General features: G+C 35.3%; 1 protein-coding gene across 1 annotated transcript; it reads left to right on the plus strand.

The window, feature by feature from the left end:
- The first annotated feature begins 5,535 nt into the window (after positions 1-5,535).
- On the plus strand, positions 5,536-7,122 carry LOC132169494 (tyrosine decarboxylase 1-like). Its single transcript, XM_059580524.1, has one exon. It carries the CDS (start codon positions 5,536-5,538, stop codon positions 7,120-7,122), a length of 1,587 nt encoding a protein of 528 aa, XP_059436507.1.
- The last annotated feature ends 12,466 nt before the right edge of the window (positions 7,123-19,588 follow it).

The raw sequence follows: 19,588 nt of genomic DNA on the forward strand, positions 1-19,588 counted from the left end.
ATTTTCAAGGCGCTTTTTAGTTAAAAAAGTCTCAAACTTAAATTCTAGTCGCCATAAAAACCGACGTGTCCCAAATACCCCTAATCAAGCGTTGTGAAATCAATATGGACATTTTTTTGGCCAAAAATACCCCGAATAACCATATCACTAAACATATAATTTTTTTTGTGGTGTAAGTCACTTTCGGGTCTATTCTTGTAAGAGAAAAGGACTAATATGGTGGGGATTGGAGAACGAATTAGGTGTATAGATGAGTGGTAAGGAGGACATTTTTGTGGGGGTAGAGTGGGTTATAGCCCTCCTCCCCTGTAACCTTTTCAAGTGCGTTATAGCCTTATAGGTAGCTAGCTATCTTCAAGTGCGTGTTGTTGAGGATGGAGAAAGGTCTGGTAGCAAGTGCACCAAGAAAGTAAGAAAGAGATGTATATAAAAGAGAAAGTCATAGAGAGGCTCGAAAGAAAGAGACCTATCAGCAAAATATCTTCTGCTGATGATTAATATCATCCATGCAAAACTATAAATGAAGCTGTTCAATCTACGTCCACCCATATGTTGGGATTAATTCTTCATCTTCAATCATCTACAACCTCAAATGTTTGCTGGATATGGTTGTGGCCACGACACAACCATAATAGCTATAATAGCTATTTAGATTGAAGTATTTGTTGGAAGGATAAGCTGGCTCATAATAGCTATATTTAGCTCCTTTATGGCGGACCATGGGCTGCGATCCACCCTTAGAGGTAGGGTGGCCTCTGAGCTCCACTCACCTTTCAATATTTAATAGCTTAATTAATACTATGACCATACATAGTACTAAGACATTATAATCCATCAACTTATAGGCCATTCCTTCTGTTACTCAACTACTAATACCAAATGATACAACATTGGATATAATTTACCCTTGAAAACTTGCTTGCAATTGGAGTATGTTCCAAGAACTTACATACGCATGGTTAAGATTATACTTAAATCATGTGGGATACTTAAGATCGTAACAATTTATCTAGCTTGTTGCTTTTAGCTGGCTTTTGATGTTTTTGTAGGGCTGGCAAAATAGGTACCTGACATGGCCCGTTTACGACCCATTTATCTTATGCATGTATTTTTATAATAAGGTTCTTCTAGACATTATAAAGAATAGTTACATGCATAGGATAAATGAGTACTTATTTATTTGCCATGTACCTATTTTGCCAACCCTAGTTTTTGATATTCTTTTGTGTAAAATGTAGAGTTCAGTTTTGTTCAATGTGTTTGGTTGTAATAGTTGAGTTGTATGAAGCTGTTCAATCTACGTCCACCCATATGTTGGGATTAATTCTTCATCTTCAATCATCTACAACCTCAAATGTTTGCTGGATATGGTTGTGGCCACGACACAACCATAATAGCTATAATAGCTATTTAGATTGAAGTATTTGTTGGAGGGATAAGCTGGCTCATAATAGCTATATTTAGCTCCTTTATGGCGGACCATGGGCTGCGATCCACCCTTAGAGGTAGGGTGGCCTCTAAGCTCCACTCACCTTTCAGTATTTAATAGCTTAATTAATACTATGACCATACATAGTACCAAGACATTATAATCCACCAACTTATAGGCCATTCCTTCTGTTGCTCAACTGCTAATACCAAATGATACAACATTGGATATAATTTACCCTTGAAAACTTGCTTGCAATTGGAGTATGTTCCAAGAACTTGCATACGCATGGTTAAGATTATACTTAAACCATGTGGGATACTTAAGATCGTAACAATTTATCTAGCTTGTTGCTTTTAGCTGGCTTTTGATGTTTTTGTAGGGCTGGTAAAATAGGTACCTGACACGGCCCGTTTACGACCCATTTATCTTATGCATATATTTTTATAATAAGGTTCTTTTAGACATTATAAAGAATAGTTACATGCATAGGATAAATGAGTACTTATTTATTTGCCATGTACCTATTTTGCCAGCCCTAGTTTTTAATATTCTTTTGTGTAAAATGTAGAGTTCAGTTTTGTTCAATGTGTTTGGTTGTAATAGTTGAGTTGTATAGTCTTTAATTTGTTGCAATTCTCTTGGTTTCTCTTAGAAGATTGGGAGGAGTTTTGTATTGTTGTTTTATAAGTTGCTTCGCAAATGCATGCCAGGTTCATCTTGCTGGAGAGATGTTGTTCTTTGTGTTGCCCATGTGGGACACTATACTAGAGTTAAAACTCTAACATACGGCTTTTCAAACATATAGTACATAGAGTCTAGTTTCTCTCGTTTGGCAGGTAATGTAATGAAAGGAATAGAAAAGAGAACATGTCTCTCTCTTGGATCCTTGAACACACAATACAAGGAATAAGGACAAATAAAATATATTCTTTCTTAAAAATCAGTCGATACCGAATCCAATTATCTCAATAATTAACGAAATGATGTTCAAACAAACCTTTATGTAAGCTATAAATCCTAACTTGGACAAAAATTCTAATAGAAAATTCTGTTATTAATTTTTTTTTTTTTCTTAAGTGAGAGAAAGAAGTTTTATTTCATAAACCTAATAATAATAGTGATTATTATTAGGATTCCGAGCAAAGTTCAAGCTCAAATTTTAAAACAACCTTTTAACATTTATGTATAGTATAAATATATAATACATAACTATACAAGACATATTATACAATACACCATATAACTATAGTCTATCAGTAGCAAATTAATAATATATTATACTAGTTCGAATCTCTCTCCCTCTTTTCTTGTATAGATATGTAAAAAAAAAAAAACAATATAATATTATTATATATAACTAGATAATAAAAACTGTAGTATATGTATAATGTGAGCAATTTATTAATATAGTAACTATATATAGTACAAGTATAGTATATAGTTATACCTGAAAAACAAATATATATATATATATATATATATATATATATATATAGTTTGGCTATTCTGTTTAGATATTGCTCTATTAGTTAGTATATGTTAATAGTGTGTGTGAATTGAATGAATTAACAAGTCGGTTAAGCTTTAAACGAGCTAAGCTCGTGAGTTGCTATCGAGTTTTCTCGAGGGAGTCGAGTATGTATCATTTACTAATCGAGCGGGTTTCTACTGTAATGAATAAACTTGTACAGTATCGAGCTTAAGTACGGATCAAGTTAAACCGAGTGAATTGTCGAACAGATTGATTTATTTACAGCTCTAAAATTTAGGATTATAAAAAATTAGGATAGAATAATCATTTTCCTTTGATGGAAACAAATGAATGAATCATCGTAAGATAAAAAAAATAAAATCATGCTCATGGTCATCTTCCCACGTGTGTGGGGACTAAAGTGTACGTGTGTAGTACGATGTTGTTGATAAAAACAGGAGCAGGTAAAGAAGCCGGTGCAAGATGTGTGGTGGGAGGTGGACTAATCCAAACATCCTTTTCCTTTTAGCGGTGGATCTAGATATATAGCCTCCCCTTCTCTGCCAGCCTTGTGTTTTACGGCTTAAAAAACACCTGTTAATTACTGTTCTTTTTCAACATTGTTCATAAGTCGGTCCCTCCTTCCTTCTCCGCCATTAGTAGTAAAGATAATTTAATGGTTAATTTTAAAAAAGGAATGATAGAGAAGGACCGGAGTAAATGCTCTAGCATTGCTCGGCCACTACTATATATCTCCATCCTTTCGTCCCTTAATACGCAATTTCCATCTCTCTCCAGGTTGCCGAAGATCTCCCAAACTTTTTTAAAATGACTTATAAAAATTTTACTTTTATCCTCTGGTCCCTTAAAGATTTAATTTCTGACCTTCCATATGACAGACTTCTAGTCTAATACGTTGAGTCAGATCGCGTTATGAATTATTTATTTTGAATGGGAGTTCACGGCCAAAACAGAATTATTTGGAGTCGTTTGGGAAACAGATTCGGAAGAAGAAAAGAATTATTTGTCTAATGGCTTGGAGTCGTTTTGGTCCCAAAAAGAAGAAGAGAATTATTTGTTTTGAATGGGAGTTCACGGCCAAAAGAGAGAAGAAAAAAACCAAACAAACTTACCTGTAGTTTATTTTAATTCACGGTAGTTTTATTTTATTTTATTTTAATTCATGGTAATTTTCTTCTAAGGGTTAAAAGACATCCTGGCCGGTTGACAAAACTACCGCATGTCTGCGGTGCCTGGTCCTCCTTAAAACTCTAACATATGGCTTTCGGAACATGTAGTACGTAAATAGAGTCGATCTAGGTTCTCTCGTTAATTTGGCAGGTAATTAATGTGATAAAAGGGGGATAGAAAACTAAGAAAAGAGAACATGCCTATCTCTTGGATTCTTGAACACACAAGGAATAAGGACAAAGAAAATATATTCTTTTATTAAAAATCAGTCGCTACTGAATCCAATTATCTCAATAATTAACCAAATAATGTTTAAACAAACCTTTATGTCAGCTATAGGTAGCAGCGTCTCCTAGAAGATCTTGGCATCAAAGATAGGAGCAACTAGTTGGACAAAGAAAGGTTGCTAAACTCATTTAACTCATGCCTTTAATTTCTCACAAGGCTAGGTCTCCAATCAAGCGACCTTGCCAAAATGTCATGATCTAATGGTCTAGACCGCCGACTTTTGCTTCACGTGGTTCTAGAATATATTAAAAAGGAACGATACGCCGTTAAAGCAGAAGATATTATTGTTGGCAACATGTAATGAGAAAGAAATGGTGATTCGAATAAATGACAAAATTTCCTCCAAATTGAAAGAGTATTTTTCAATCTATTTAAAATAATGTTGAGTGTATATAAATATTTAAAAATTACATTAAATTTACTCTAAATTGGTAAATTACTATTAAGGACGTTAAGAATTTAATGTGCCTTTTAAATGTTTTTAGACACCTGACACTATTTTAAATGAATTGAAGAATATTTTCTTGAGACTGGTTTTGAAGAAATATATGTCGATAAAAAAATTAAAGGATTAATAACTTTTTTGTTACCTGAGTTTTGAGATATTTTAATTTTCTCCCTAGGTTTTAAAATATGACTAATCTAGTACCTCAAATTTTAGAAAAGACCGAATCACCACCTCTAATTTGAAAAATTCTATGGGGGTGGCCAGCCACCCTCAGTTTGATCTTAGTTAGGGGTGGCTTATCCACCCCCCAAGGTCAGTCTGGGGGTGGCCTAAGGGCCAAAAAGGATTGGTTTCGGCCACCCATTTTTTGGCCCTTGGAGCCACCCCTAAGGTCAAATTGGGGGTAGTTCGGTCGTCCTCATAGAATTTTTCAAATTAGAGATGGTGATTGGATCTTTTCCAAAATCTAAGGTACTAAATTAGTCATATTTTAAAACTTAGGAGAGAAAATTATAAAAACCTCAAAACCCAAATACCAAAAAAGTTGTTAACCCTTAAATAACTCAATTTCATTCTGAAGGGGCTTTGGACGTCTCTATATATAAACTCTTCATCCGCTTCTTTCCCACTCATCAACTCTTCCTTGAGAAAACCAAAGAAACCAACCAACTCAACCATTTCTTTAATTTTCTCTAGTTACCAACAATGGCTACCCTCAATTTTGACGGCCATGAAATCAACCACTCTTCCATCTTTAACAACAACCCACTCGACCCTGAGGAGTTCAGGCGGCAAGGCCACATGATGATCGACTTCTTAGCCGATTATTTTCTGGATGTTGAGAAATACCCAGTTCGAAGCCAAGTGGCACCAGGATATCTCCGGCAACGCTTGCCGGAGTCCACCCCATATAATCCAGAGCCCATCGAAACCATTCTGCAAGACGTGCAGAAGCATATAATTCCTGGTTTAACACATTGGCAAAGCCCTAACTTCTTCGCTTACTTCCAATGCACAAGTAGCACAGCAGGGTTTCTAGGAGAGATGCTTAGTGCCGGATTCAATGTGGTCGGATTCAACTGGATTGCATCTCCAGCCGCCACTGAGCTTGAGACAATAGTCGTGGATTGGCTTGGAGAGATGCTCATGCTGCCCAAATCCTTCCTTTTCTCCGGCAATGGCGGGGGTGTGCTACAAGGGACCACTTGTGAGGCCATTTTGTGCACACTCGCCGCTGCAAGGGATCAAATGCTAAGCAAAATCGGGACAGACAACATTAAAAAGTTGGTGGTTTATGGGTCCGACCAAACCCATAGCGCACTCCAAAAGGCAGCAAAAATAGCCGGAATCCACCCGAAAAATTTCAGAGCTGTCAGGACCACAAAGTCGACATCATTTGCGCTGTCGCCAGACTCGCTACAATCCCAAATTCGCAAAGACATAGAAGCAGGTTTAGTCCCATTGTTTCTATGCGCCACTGTGGGGACTACTTCAACATCTGCCGTTGATCCACTGGGGTCGTTATGCCAAGTGGCAAAAGATTACGGCATGTGGGTGCACGTCGATGCTGCTTATGCCGGAAGTGCATGCATTTGTCCTGAGTTCCGGCATTTCCTGGACGGCGTTGAGGGTGCCAACTCATTTAGTCTCAATGCTCATAAATGGTTCTTAACCACTTTAGATTGCTGCTGCCTTTGGGTGAAAGATCCGAGTGCCTTGATAAAATCACTCTCGACGAACCCCGAGTTTTTGAGGAATAAAGCCACCGAGTCAAGGCAAGTGGTGGATTACAAAGACTGGCAGATAACCCTAAGCCGGAGATTCCGAGCCTTGAAGCTTTGGTTTGTGCTTAGAAGCTATGGCGTGGCTAACCTTAGGAAGTTCATGAGAAGTCATGTTGAAATGGCCAAGCTTTTTGAAGGGCTTGTAGCAATGGACAAGAGGTTTGAAATTGTGGTCCCTAGAAATTTTGCTATGGTTTGCTTTAGGGTTTTGCCAAAAGCAATGGGTATGCGAAAGCCGAAGCAATCACACCAAAATGGTAACGCTGAGAATGGACATTATAAGGTCGTAGTAGAAAAAGAAGAAGGAAGTTCAAATGAGGTGAACGAGAAGTTATTGGAGTCCATTAACATGTCAGGCCGCGTTTTCATGACTCATGCCGTGGTTGGGAATGTCTACGCCATACGGTTCGCCGTCGGCGCGACTCTGGTAGAGGAACGGCACGTGATCATGGCTTGGAAACTGGTGCAGGAGCATGCAACTGCCATACTAAGCACCAACTCACAGTAAGCTTTGGTTAGTTAATTACGGAGTCCAGCTTGTCGTCAGTTAGAACCTATCAACTGTTTTCAACTACCTACAGTACTGCATGATGAATAACAGCAACCAGAGGATCATCCTTATCCTACCAGTTGTTTGTCACAATATTGTTTGTTTTCTTTCCGATTTATATCTTTTGTTTTGTTCTTATTAAGTCATTTACCTTTCATGTATTATTATAAATTTATAATCAAATCTTGATTTGATTACCATATTTACATTATTCTACGTACTACCTTTTGTATTAGAGAATATATAACTTCTATGGCCTATGGGATTAATGTGGCATAAATTAAACTCGTCATTTTAATTATGCCCGTCACCAAGAGGTTGACATCTCAACCTGAACAACTTAAGAAAAATAGTAAAAACACCAGCTTTCACCCCTTTAATCCCCATCTCCATCCGCATAAAAAAATAATAATAATAATAATAAAAATAAATAAAAATAAAAATAGGATAATTGCCTTTTCCCACATCAACTATAACGTATTGTCACTTTTTTTTCATGAACTGACAACCCTACTACCCAACCTATCAGACTACCATTCTGTGCCCAAAACCACAATTCTGTTAGTCAAAGGCGTTAACTTAGATAGTCAACCTGTCACGTGCGCCCCACATGCCATCTTGAAATGACAATGCGTTGCAGTTGATGAAAAAAAATGTGGGATAGAAAATTTCAAGATGGCATGTGGGGCACACGTAACAGGTTGATCATCTGAGTTAACGCCTTTGACTGACGGAATTGGGGTTTTGGGCACAAAATGTTAGTTTGATAGGGTCGAGTAATAAGGTTGTCAATTCATTGAGGCAAACTGACAATGCGTTATAATTTATGAAAAAAAAGGTAATTACCAAAAAAAAAGTATACGCCCCTCTTCCTCTTCATCAACAAGTGAGTGTTCAGTCTTCATAATAAAAAAACTTGAAATAATGGAGGAGTTTAATAACAAAGATAATGAATATATGCATGAATCAGGGCCGGCTGGACTACTAGGTGAGTGAGGCGCACGCCTAGGGCCCCCGGATTAATAAGGCCCAAAAAAAAAAATTTATTTTTTTGCCCAAAAAATTTTTTTAATAATAATTTTTTTTTTTTTAATTAGGCCTAAATTTTTTTCTTTCATAAAAACTTAAGGCCTCTAATCATGATAAGTAAGTAATTTAAAAAATGCTTCAATTTAATAAGGCCCCAATATAATAAGCCCATGGTAAAATAAGACCAATTAACCCAGAAAAGTAAATATTCTTATATTTAAAAAGAGTCTATATACTTATGCATCCGAAATTATTTGATTTTGAAAAATCATTTTAACCCTACCTAACCACCCACTTTCTTTCCTTTCTTTTTCTTTCTCTTTTTTCTTCTCCACCGCCCACAATCTCCCTTCTTATCTTATTTTTTTTCTCTTTCCTTGGTTTCACTCAAAACAGAACGTGATGAAGAGAGATGAAGCAAGAGAGAGAGAGAGAGGCTAGGTGAGAGAGAGAAACATGTGTATCAATGAGGTAAGGATTCATAATTTTTTTTTTTTTTTTTTTTTGTAATGTTTATTTCTGTACTTGATTTTTCTTGTGGGTTTTGTATGAGTTTTTGTCAATTTTTTTGGTGGGTTTTGTTTGAAACAGGTGTATCAAAGAGGTAAGGATTTATTTAAAAAAATAATTTTTTTATTATTGTGTTTATTTTTGTAAGGATTAATAAAAATGAGAACTCTAAATATTATAATAATATTAAAATAAATATTATTTGATTAATATATAAATATTAAAAAAAGTAAGGCCTCATTTAAAAGTTACGCCTAAGACCCCAGAAAACATTGAGCCGGCCCTGAATATGCAACATAATGGCCATTTAGTTTGAGTCTTAGAATAAAAACGTTAGGAAGTTTATGATAAGTCATGATGTTGAAATGGCTAAGCTTTTTGAAGGCCAGGGCTTGTAGCAATATATGGACAAGAGGTTTGTTTCAGCTTTTCAGGGTTTTGCCAACAACAATGGGTAAGCGTAAGCCAAAACCAGCACTCCAAAAAGGTAAAGTTCATGATAATCATAAGGTTTTGCCGTCGGTGCGACTCTGGTAGAGAAAGGGCACGTGATCACTGTTAACCTACGTACACTCATCAGCACTACTAGCTAAGGACTGTGACACTCAAATGCAAAGTATCATTCGTATCTTACTGCACCCGGAGTTGTCTGTGTTTTGTTTTGTTTTGTTTGGTTGAGTAACCAAACCCCTCTCTGTCAGCCTCTAGATAGCTTAGTAGGGGATTGAAGTCACGCTAACCGTTAAAAGAAAATTTAACATACCCCAATCACATTCTGAAACGTATAAAGAAAATGTAAAAAAGTATTAAGTCTAGCATTTTTCTTTATGATCGAATAAATATGTGAATTTGTGTTGAGATGCAAAAAACTTATTGTACTTATATGTGGATCCTCTTTTTCGTTATAGAAATTAGTTATATAATACAGGAAACTTCACTTAATTTTTAGATGTTTTAGTGCTTTTGTAATCACTTTAAAGTTAAACGTATTTTTAATGTCGGGTAATCAGGTTTAAAAACTTTACAATGGTATCACTTCCGTTAGAATTTTTTGTTAAATCCTAATAGAAAATATAAAAATTCTCAAAATACTGCTAAAAAAAAAAACGATTTGACTATCTGCAACATGAGCCACAACTAACCCACAACCACCCACTGCTGCTACGGGATCTTTCAGTGTTTTTTTGTTTTTCATGTTTTATTCTTTTGGTTTTTTTTTAATTTTTAATTTAAGAGAAATTTTTGTTGTATTTATTCCTTTTTTGTGAACTCGCATAGTCATTTGTTTATTTTTGACCCATAATAGGATGGGCCAATTTTTGTGGACACATGAGTAAACTATTTACTCTCACTCTATATATATAAGTGAAATTTACCCATTAATGATGCTTCATTAGGTCATTACATAAAAATTAGGGTTGAGAGTAAGAGTAATATATAGTCTCTCTACACACATAAAATATAATTTTCTTCTATATATTTGAGAATCTTCATGAAATTGAAAGCTTATTCTAACAATAAAATATTCTAATAATTAGTATTAGTGCCTATGATTAGTTTTTTCATGCCCGAAATAAATATCATTTTAATATTTTTTCCTTTGAAAAACCAGATCTAGATGTGAGTTTGAACAGTTTTTCTGTAAAGTTGTGAACACGGTTGGGCAAATTGTCAGTCCTATCTCTACTAGTGTTATTAACTTATTGTGCTGGTGCTTTCCGCGTAAGAGGCACATTCAAGCCACAAGACGTGAGTGCTCCTACAGACATTGGGAAAATGTGTCTGATGGTGGGTGCTCGTGCTTTTTGCTTTTTTCTAATGTTTTCATTGAAAAGCTGTGAAATTGCAGCCCATCTTTTCTTCTTGTTTTTTTCTTTTTGTTGTCGGTGGAGGTGTTTATTGGTGTGTTAAAAAAGGTTGCAAAATTCATGTTCAAACTATCGCAAGTAATAAAATTTTTTGTAGAACTGAGGTCAATTCACAGTGAATGGTAGACATTAAAATAAAATTTCTATTATCGTACAAAGAAGAATAAAATGATTTGGTTTTTGCTTTTCGCTAAGAAGTAGGACAATTGAGTGATTTAATTAACAAAACTAAATAAAGTAAAATAGAGCTATGAAGGAAAAATTAATAGAAAACCACTAAGGCTTTAAGGATCCACCTGATATATTGTACTAGGTATTTTCGAGACATTTTTAACTCAACTATGTAGAGAATCAACTCTCCTAGTCGGAGGATATAACAACAAAGCACTAATTAAAAAAAATTAAAAAAAAAAAAAAATCCCCGGCACCACCCCCGGCCCCCTGGTGGCTGATTTTTGTCTATTTCTCAATTAGTTTTCTGCCATGGCATCAAGACATGCATAATTTCAGAATTTGTTGACTTTCTTCTTTACAAAAGAAATGGGCAGCTCTCTGTCTTTTGCCGTAGGTGTTCACATTTCAGGCCTTTGGGTCTTCTCTTCAAGAGAAATGCATGCAGTTATGATAATGCTCACTTTTAATACAGAAAATATGCATATTTGAGAAATAAAAAGAAAGTGTTACATGATTTATATTGAAGCAAACAATGTTTATATTTGTTTATTCTGTATACATGTATTATTTTGTATAAATTGTTTATAATATTTTTGATTCCGAAATATTTGGTTATGAATAAATGCTAATTTCAAGACAAGGAATTCTCCTTGGTGTTTGATGATGGGAATGTATTTTTCGTATATCCCATTCTTGTGGTTTCTATGTACACGACTAGAACATTTTTTGTTCTTGTTGTTTCATAACTAAATGACGAGAATTTTGTCATTTAAATGTCATTCTCTCCGTTTACATAAAAACGACCATAAAATTATGTCTTTTATCGTTGTTTAAGCAATAAACAATGTCAGTTTACTTTAATTTTATTGTCATTTAAATTTAAACTAGATAAAATAATTTTTAACGACGAGAACTTACTAAGGTTATCCTCGTTTGTAAAAATAACCGATGATAATTTGATGTCATTTATTCAAAATAAAAAATAAAAATAAAAGAAAATTCCCAAAATGGCAATTTTTTTTTTTTTTTTTTTTGGGGTAATGTCGAAGTGATGCTGTGCCATTGCCTTCGACGCACCCCTATGTTCATAACAACCTTTTTTTTCTAAGCTAATAGGGGAAAGGTTATAAGGGGTTATTTCCCACTCTTGATCCGAATGGAAGAGAGATTGTCAGACCAATCAGGAATGCTTCCAAACACTAGGTTAAAAGCGGCCCATCAAGCTAAACAGTGTGCACAATAATTTGCACTCCTAGAAACTTTGCAAGCCTTCTAGTTATACAAGGACAACAAGTTAACAGTAATTTCAGTCTTCGAAAAGATCTGGGTGTTGAATGGCAAGAACAATATTGATAGCATCACCTTCCAAAATTAAGGAATAAATACCAAGATTAGAGGCAATTTGAGATGCTAATAGAGCAGCATGAACTTCACCAATAGTGGCATCAGTAGTAGAGAGACGTTTGGTAGCAGTATGGATAATTTTATCATTATAATCATTAAGAACCATAGTTGCAACTAAGAAATAACTCTTGACCGCAACATCAAAATTAGCCTTGAAATTACCTAGGAGAGAAGGAGACCAGATGGAAATGGAGGTAGCATCATTCCAAGCTACTTTATGTGCCTTCACTAAGTTGAAAATATGCTGTAAGGACTGAGTGAGGTTGGCTTGAATTGAATATGATCATGCACTAGCCGATTCTTCACAAACCAAATGTGATCCATAGTGATAGCTGCTTGATTATAGAAAAGTCAAGTATCCGCCTTTGTAATAGACGATAGAGGAGAAGGCTTGAGGATCACCATTAATTACCCATTCTACAATAGGGATATTATTAAAAACTTCTTGAACTCCTCCATAGGATCCTTGCCAAAAAGCAATCAAGAAAGTCCAACCAAGCATCATTATGGTGTTGTCAAAAGGGAGTTGAGATATATGAAGGGGACATGATTTGGTATACTAACACTAATGAACTATGTTGTTTTTCTAATAGTAATTGAGCAGGTTTATTGGATGATTGTCGAAGCACAACGAGATACGTCTTCAACCTTGGTTCAGGAGCAATTGCTTGGAGCTCAAAGAGGCGACCATCTACTGCATTGTCATCTTTTGAAGCTGAAAATATTGCAGTAACTTTAACAGCTTGTCAAGTTGTTTGGCTAAAAATAATTTTAGAAGACATGCAGTAACATCAACAGAAAGCTACAAATGAGCTGCTTGCAGATATATTCATAAAGTCCATTCTTTCAAATAAATTCATTCAATTTAAAGATTTGTTAGAAGTTGTAAACATTCAGCATTAAGGGATAATGTTAGAAATAATGCAGAAAAGATTAGTTAGTCTATAAACTATTTACGAACAGTGCTTAGACATTGGTTTGGGTCTAACTTAATTATTTTCAATTTTGTCAAATTGAATTTCTATCATACTTAGACATTGGTTTGTATAATTATTTTGTTCAACTACTTTTCATATTTCACTTTCTTTAGAGCATTATTTACGGCCTCATCAAAACCATTTTTTAGTTATTTTAGTGAGGCAGTTTGGTGAAAATACTTAAAAAGACTGCCGGAGCAATTGCAATACCTAAAAATACCTAATTACTTCTTTCCATATGATAGATTTAGGAACTTTAACATTTGCATCGTTAGTATTTGTTTGAATTAAAAGAGTTTGGTCTTCGGACTTTTTAGTAGAGCTTGGACATTAGATTTGTTCTTATACATTTATAATAAATTCTATAAATTATTATATATAGAATAATTATATTAACATTATTTTAAGTTACATAATAAATGCAAATTAGGTGCACCAAGTAAGCACCACAAGTGACAAATAATTACCTATAATTATACATATCAAGTATAGACAATGTTTAAGGCATATTACAGACAATAATATTAACATTACTAAAAACTTGCTCCTTAGAGACTAGTACAAAATTTACAACAAATGGTTTAGTAACCATCAAATCTGGTAAAAGGACCATCCCTCTTGACCTCATGTCCCACATCAAAGTCTATGTAAATATGACGTTATTATTTTTACATAGACAAATAAGTGAGTCTTATGTTTTCATAGTAATTAAAAAGAACTAGAAATAATGAAGGAGTTTAATAACAAAGATATTAATGAATGCTTGAATATGCAACATAGTGGCCATTTAGTTTGAGTCTTAGAATATAAACCTTAGGAAGTTCATGAGAAGTCATGTTGAAATGGCCAAGCTTTTTGAAGGGCTTGTAGGAATATGTGGACAAGAGGTTTGTTTCAGCCTTCAAGGGTTTTGTCAACAGTAATTGGTAAGCATAAGCCAAAGCCAGCACACCAAAATGGTAACGTTCATGATGATCATAAGGTTTTAGAAGAATTAAGAAAGTTCAAATGAGTCCATTAACATGTCAGACCGCGTTTGCATGACTCATACCATGGTTGGAAATGTCTACGCCAAACGGTTTGCTGTCGGCGCAACTCTGGTAAAGGAACAGCACATGATCAATGGAAAGTGTCATGCGTATCATCAACTAGCATTCATCATGCAACATCATCTCATGGTGAAAAGGAAAAGATTGCAATAGCAAAGGAAATTGTACAATGCAAGGAAAGAAAATTAGTGCATACAATATATCCTAGCTATTACTTCTTGTATAAGGCAACGGTCACATATGCATTTTGTGTATATAATACCTAGCTCATTTCAATGTAAATGACAAGGAAGAATCCATTGCATTACAACTTCTTGCAATCACGGCTTGGAAAGCTGTGCAGCAGCTTGCTAACCACATACTAAAAGTAAGCTTTTGCTAGTTGCAGGAAAAGATTTGAGAGGAAAATGACAACTGGGGCTAGGCTATATAAAATCCTTAGCTGTATCTTATTACACCAGGAGTTGTCTGTGGGTTGTTTTGTTTTGTTTTGTTTTGTGTAGTTGAGTAACGATCCCCCTCTCTCTCAACCTCTAGCTTAGTAGGGGATTGAAATCATGTTAACCGTTAAAAGAAAATTTAACATACCCCAATTACATTCTGACACATATATATATATAGAAAATAAAAAAGCATAAGTCTGGCATATTTATGAATAAATGTGTGAATTTATGTTGAGAAGCAAAAACTTGTTGTACTTATATGCGGAACCTCTTTTTTGTTAGAAATTAGTTAAACTTCACTTATTTTTCAGATGTTTTAGTGCTTTTGTAATCGCACCTTTAAAGCTAAAAATATTTTCAATGTTGGGTAATCAAATCTAAAAACTTTACAATGTTACCCGTGTGGTTTAACGCCTTTATTTTTACTCACCTCAGTTTCAATTTGTTTCACAAATGGTACTTCTATTATTGATTAAAACGGAGTTAGCAGTACTCCCGTCCAAAAAACTAACGGAAGTCCATGTCAGCCAAATAAAAAGCTGACACGTGACAAAGAATACTATTAAAAATGAAAAATCAAACAATTAATAACTAAAAAAAATAAAAAAAATAAAAAGAGAAGAAGAAAGCGGTGGCTGGAGCCACCCCATGGCTAGCTAGGGAGTGGCCGAAACCACCCCCATAGGCTTTGCCACCCCCATATTGCCTAGGGGTGGTTCGGCCACCCCCAATTTGATTTTTGGGGTTGGCCAAAACCACTCCCATAGGCTTTGGGGGTGGCTCAGCCACCCCCATTTGTCGTGGAAGTGGTTTCAGCCACCCCTTATAGCCGGTTTAGGGTGGCCGAATGATTTATATCAGAAAGCTAAGGATTCCACAAAGAAGAGCAATGATGCGCACCTGACAAGTCCTACTAAAAAGGCCATAGGTAGAGTTTTAAACTTCGGATTGGAGCAATCTTTAAAGTGTTGGAAATCTAACTCAAAGATCTACAAAGTCATATTTCACGAGGGTTTGCTAATTTCGATGTTTACTAGGTCAAAAGAGCTTATGTTCGCAAGCCATCCGAATGGGCTTCTTCCAGAAGTCACCATAGTAAAACCCGAGACATCCATTCACATCCCGTTCGCATGCCATTCGAACGGCCCTATATTATGTTTTAGTTTTTACTTCGTTTTCAGTTGTTTTATGTACTTTAATTTCAGTTTTCTTTAGGAGTGTCCGAACAGAGGTTTGTTCCGTTCGAATGGCCAGCATAGAAGTCTAACTCGACTTAATTTCATTTTACAAGTAAGGTTAGGACTCTAGGGTTATAAATACATGTTTATAGCCTCTAGAAATGTAACTTTTGATTATATGTGAGTTTTTATCAATAAGAAGTCTCAGGGTTGAGTTTCTTCTTTATTTTCTTTCAAACCCTAGAGAGTATCTAGCGTTTAAAGAAAATTTCTTTGATTTTTTGATCGTATCAAAATCTAAAAATATCTATCCACTCTTTCTTGTTGTTCTCATTTGCAGCCCACTAAGTTACGATGTATCACCGAACCACCCTCATGGCCCTTGGGGTGGTCTAGCCACTCCCAGAAGGCCCAAAAAAAAAAACAAAAAATCTTAGGGTCAATGGTGGTGGACGAGCCACCCCCAGACCGGCCATAGGAGGTGGCCGAAATCACCATCAGGCCAAATGGGGGTGGTCAAGCCACCCCCAAAGCCTATGGGAGTGGTTTCGGCCACCCCCAAAAATCAATTTGCCATGGGGGTGGCCAAGCCACCCCCAGACCGGCCGTAGGGGGTGCCCGAAACCACCCCCAAGCCAAATGGTTCACCCCCAAAGCCTATGGGGGTGGTTTTGGCCACCCTCTAACTGGCCACCCCATTTTGGCCTAAAGGCTCCCCATTTTTACCCAAAGGGGTGGTTGGAGCCACACTTTTCTTCTTCTTCTTCTTTTTTTTTTTTTTAATTTTTTTAATTGTTTTAAATTTTTTTTATTAATTTTTTCATTTTTAATAGTACTCATTGCCACGTGTTAGCTTTTTATTTGGCTGACATGGACTTTCATCCATTTTTTGGACGGAAGTTGGATGGGAGTGCTAACTCTGTCCAACTTTCGCGATGGTGGGTACTCGTGCTTTTTGTTTTTTCTAATATTCATTGAAAAGCTGTGAAATTGCAGCCCATCTTTTCTTCTGGTTTCTTTTTTTTGTTTTTGTTCTCGCGCGGGTGGTGGCGTTTTTTGCTGCGTCAAAAAGATTGCAAAACTCCAAATTTTGGTAAAACCGAGGTCGATCCACAGGGAATGATAGACATTAAAGTAAAATTTCTATTATCGTGCAAAGAAGAATAAAATGATTTGGTTTTTGTTTTTTCTTAGTAGAGCAATTGAGTGATTTAATTAACAAAACTAAATCAAGTAAAATAGAGCAAGGAAAAATTAATAGGAAAATACTAGGGCTTTAAGAATCCACCTAATATTCTATTACATATTCTCGACACATCCTTAACTCAACTAGGTAGAGTATCAACTCTCCTAGTCGGAGGATTTAACAATAAAGCACTAATTAAAAATAAAGTAGATTGGGCATGGATTTGATTAAAAAATTGATTTCAATGACATATTAAGAGAGATTAAGCGTTTACTATAAATTGGAATCATAACAAATCAAACAAAAAGTAAGCATTTAATATAAACAAAAATAATAATGAATCAAAAACTTGTCAACACGAAATATTTCTCAAATTAAAATCATTCCCACCATTCAATCATTAATTTATGAAGGGCATCAAAAATAGTTTTTAAACAAAAAAAATAGAAATATTAGGCTTCACCCATATAGCCTAGCTAAAAGATTAGCCACTCATAATCATGAAAATAAATTCCATCATCAAAATGCTAGATATTAAACACAATAAAAGAAAAATAAAGCCAAAAAGGTTGTCCTATTAATTGTTGGTCCCATGCATCTTGATTCTTGAGTTGACTTCTTCTTTGCAAAAGAAATTAATGGGCAGCTCTTTGTCTCCTGCAACAGGTGTTCACGTTTCAGGCCATTGGGTCTTCTCTGCAGCTATGTTTTGCTTGCTTGTTGCCTGTTGGCTTTTCTCTTCGATCCATGCAGTTTCCAATTCAACTCTCTTCACACGTGCTGGAGCTTTTTCCTTCTTTGGGACTCCCACACGCTGGCATTTTGAAAGATAGCTTTGCTTTCCAATTCTTTTAACCCTCTCGGGTGGTGCAATTTGCTTTGGCTTTCAGGTTTCAATAAGTTCTTTCTGCACAAAAGAATTCTTTTGTTACAAAAGATTGTTGTTTTCTTTTCCGTTTGCTTCGATTTCTCCTGTTGGGTTTCCACTCTTGCATTCCCACGTGATTTTTTTGCTGCATGGTTGACAATGTTTTCCTCAAAAATGATTTCCTCTTTGCCCCAACTATGTGATACCTTCTGAATCTCAATAGCCCCAAGCAATCCTATTTGCAGCAAGTGTGTGATACGTACTGAGTCTCCATATATATAGCCCCAAGCAATCCTATTTGGGCCAACTATGTGTAGCTTGATGAGCACTTTAAGTACATAGATAACATCGATATGATTATATTATTTGTGTACTTAGGAGATACTTGAGTCACTAGAAAGCTACAAAGAATGTACTAAGGTACTTGCGAGCTGTTAAGGACTTTGTGCTAGCGCATTAGTAATCTGACATTCTTGATATAGTTAGATATTTTGGGTTATTCAAATTGTGTATTTTTGATGGTGGGAAGAGTTATTTGGTGGAAAAGTGTCATACAAACACTCATAACTTTCACAATTATAGAGATAAAATGTGTAGCTTATTGTAAGGCTACATGTCAGGATACATGACTACGAAATTTTCTCTTAGGGCTGGGTATTCTAGATGCCATTGTGATGCTGTTGGAAATATTTCGTGTTGATTCTGTATCAATTTTCTTTAATTTCTCTCGGAATACTAGGAGATCATTTCTATACAAGCATATTGACATAAAAATATTTGTTTGTTAGCGAGGAAGGTAGCTGAATCTCACAGTTGTGTGATTTATACACCCACATAACATATGTTGGTGGACCCAATAACCAAGGTATTTTGCTGTTATAGTGTTTCAGAAGCATGCGACTCATATGAAGTTGTTAGAGTCTATTGTTTTATTGAGTTAGTGGAAGTTATGTGCATTTGTGTATATCGTGAGTATTTTTGTGTTGCCATATATTATTTTGTACGCATTTATATTAACTATGACATTGATGTTGTGATACGAGACATTGTGTATGAGTCTCGGTGAGACATTGTGTATTAGTCATGCATCCTATCGATGTATATATTCTTAACTTGTTACTTGCAAACACATTTGAATCGGATTGTTTTGTGGCTAAATGACTTATGTTGTCCAAGCGGGAGATTATTGTATTTATTCCTTTTGGGTGGACTAGCGAGCATAATTATTTGTTTTGTTTTGAGCCCATAATGGGATAAGCCAATTTTTATGAACACATGAGGAAGCCATTTTCTCTCACCCTATTTATATATGAGTGAAGTTTGCTCATTAGGCTTCATTATGTCATTGTGTGAAAATTATGGCCGAGAGTAATAGTCTTTCTACACACACAAAACACAATTTTCTTCTACATGTTTGAGAATTTACATGAGATTTGTCAGGCAGATGTTGAAAGCTTATACTAAGAATAATGAATGTATGTCGTTCTTCTATTTTATAAGAACATATATATTATTGCAATATTCCATTTTTAGGGAGGCAAAGTTAGGATCGAGATCTTCATCAATAGCTAGGGAATTGCCTATTAGTTTTTTAAAAAAAAATCCTGGCCATCGAATCTCATCCAAGGGTCTAAAAGCTACCACGTGTCCCACTAATTAAAAAATAATATTTTATTATTAAATTTTAAAAAAATATATAAAACAAAATAATAAAATAATAAAAAATATATATGGGGTG

Source organism: Corylus avellana, chromosome ca2, assembly GCF_901000735.1.
Source record: "Corylus avellana chromosome ca2, CavTom2PMs-1.0".
NCBI lineage: Eukaryota > Viridiplantae > Streptophyta > Magnoliopsida > Fagales > Betulaceae > Corylus > Corylus avellana.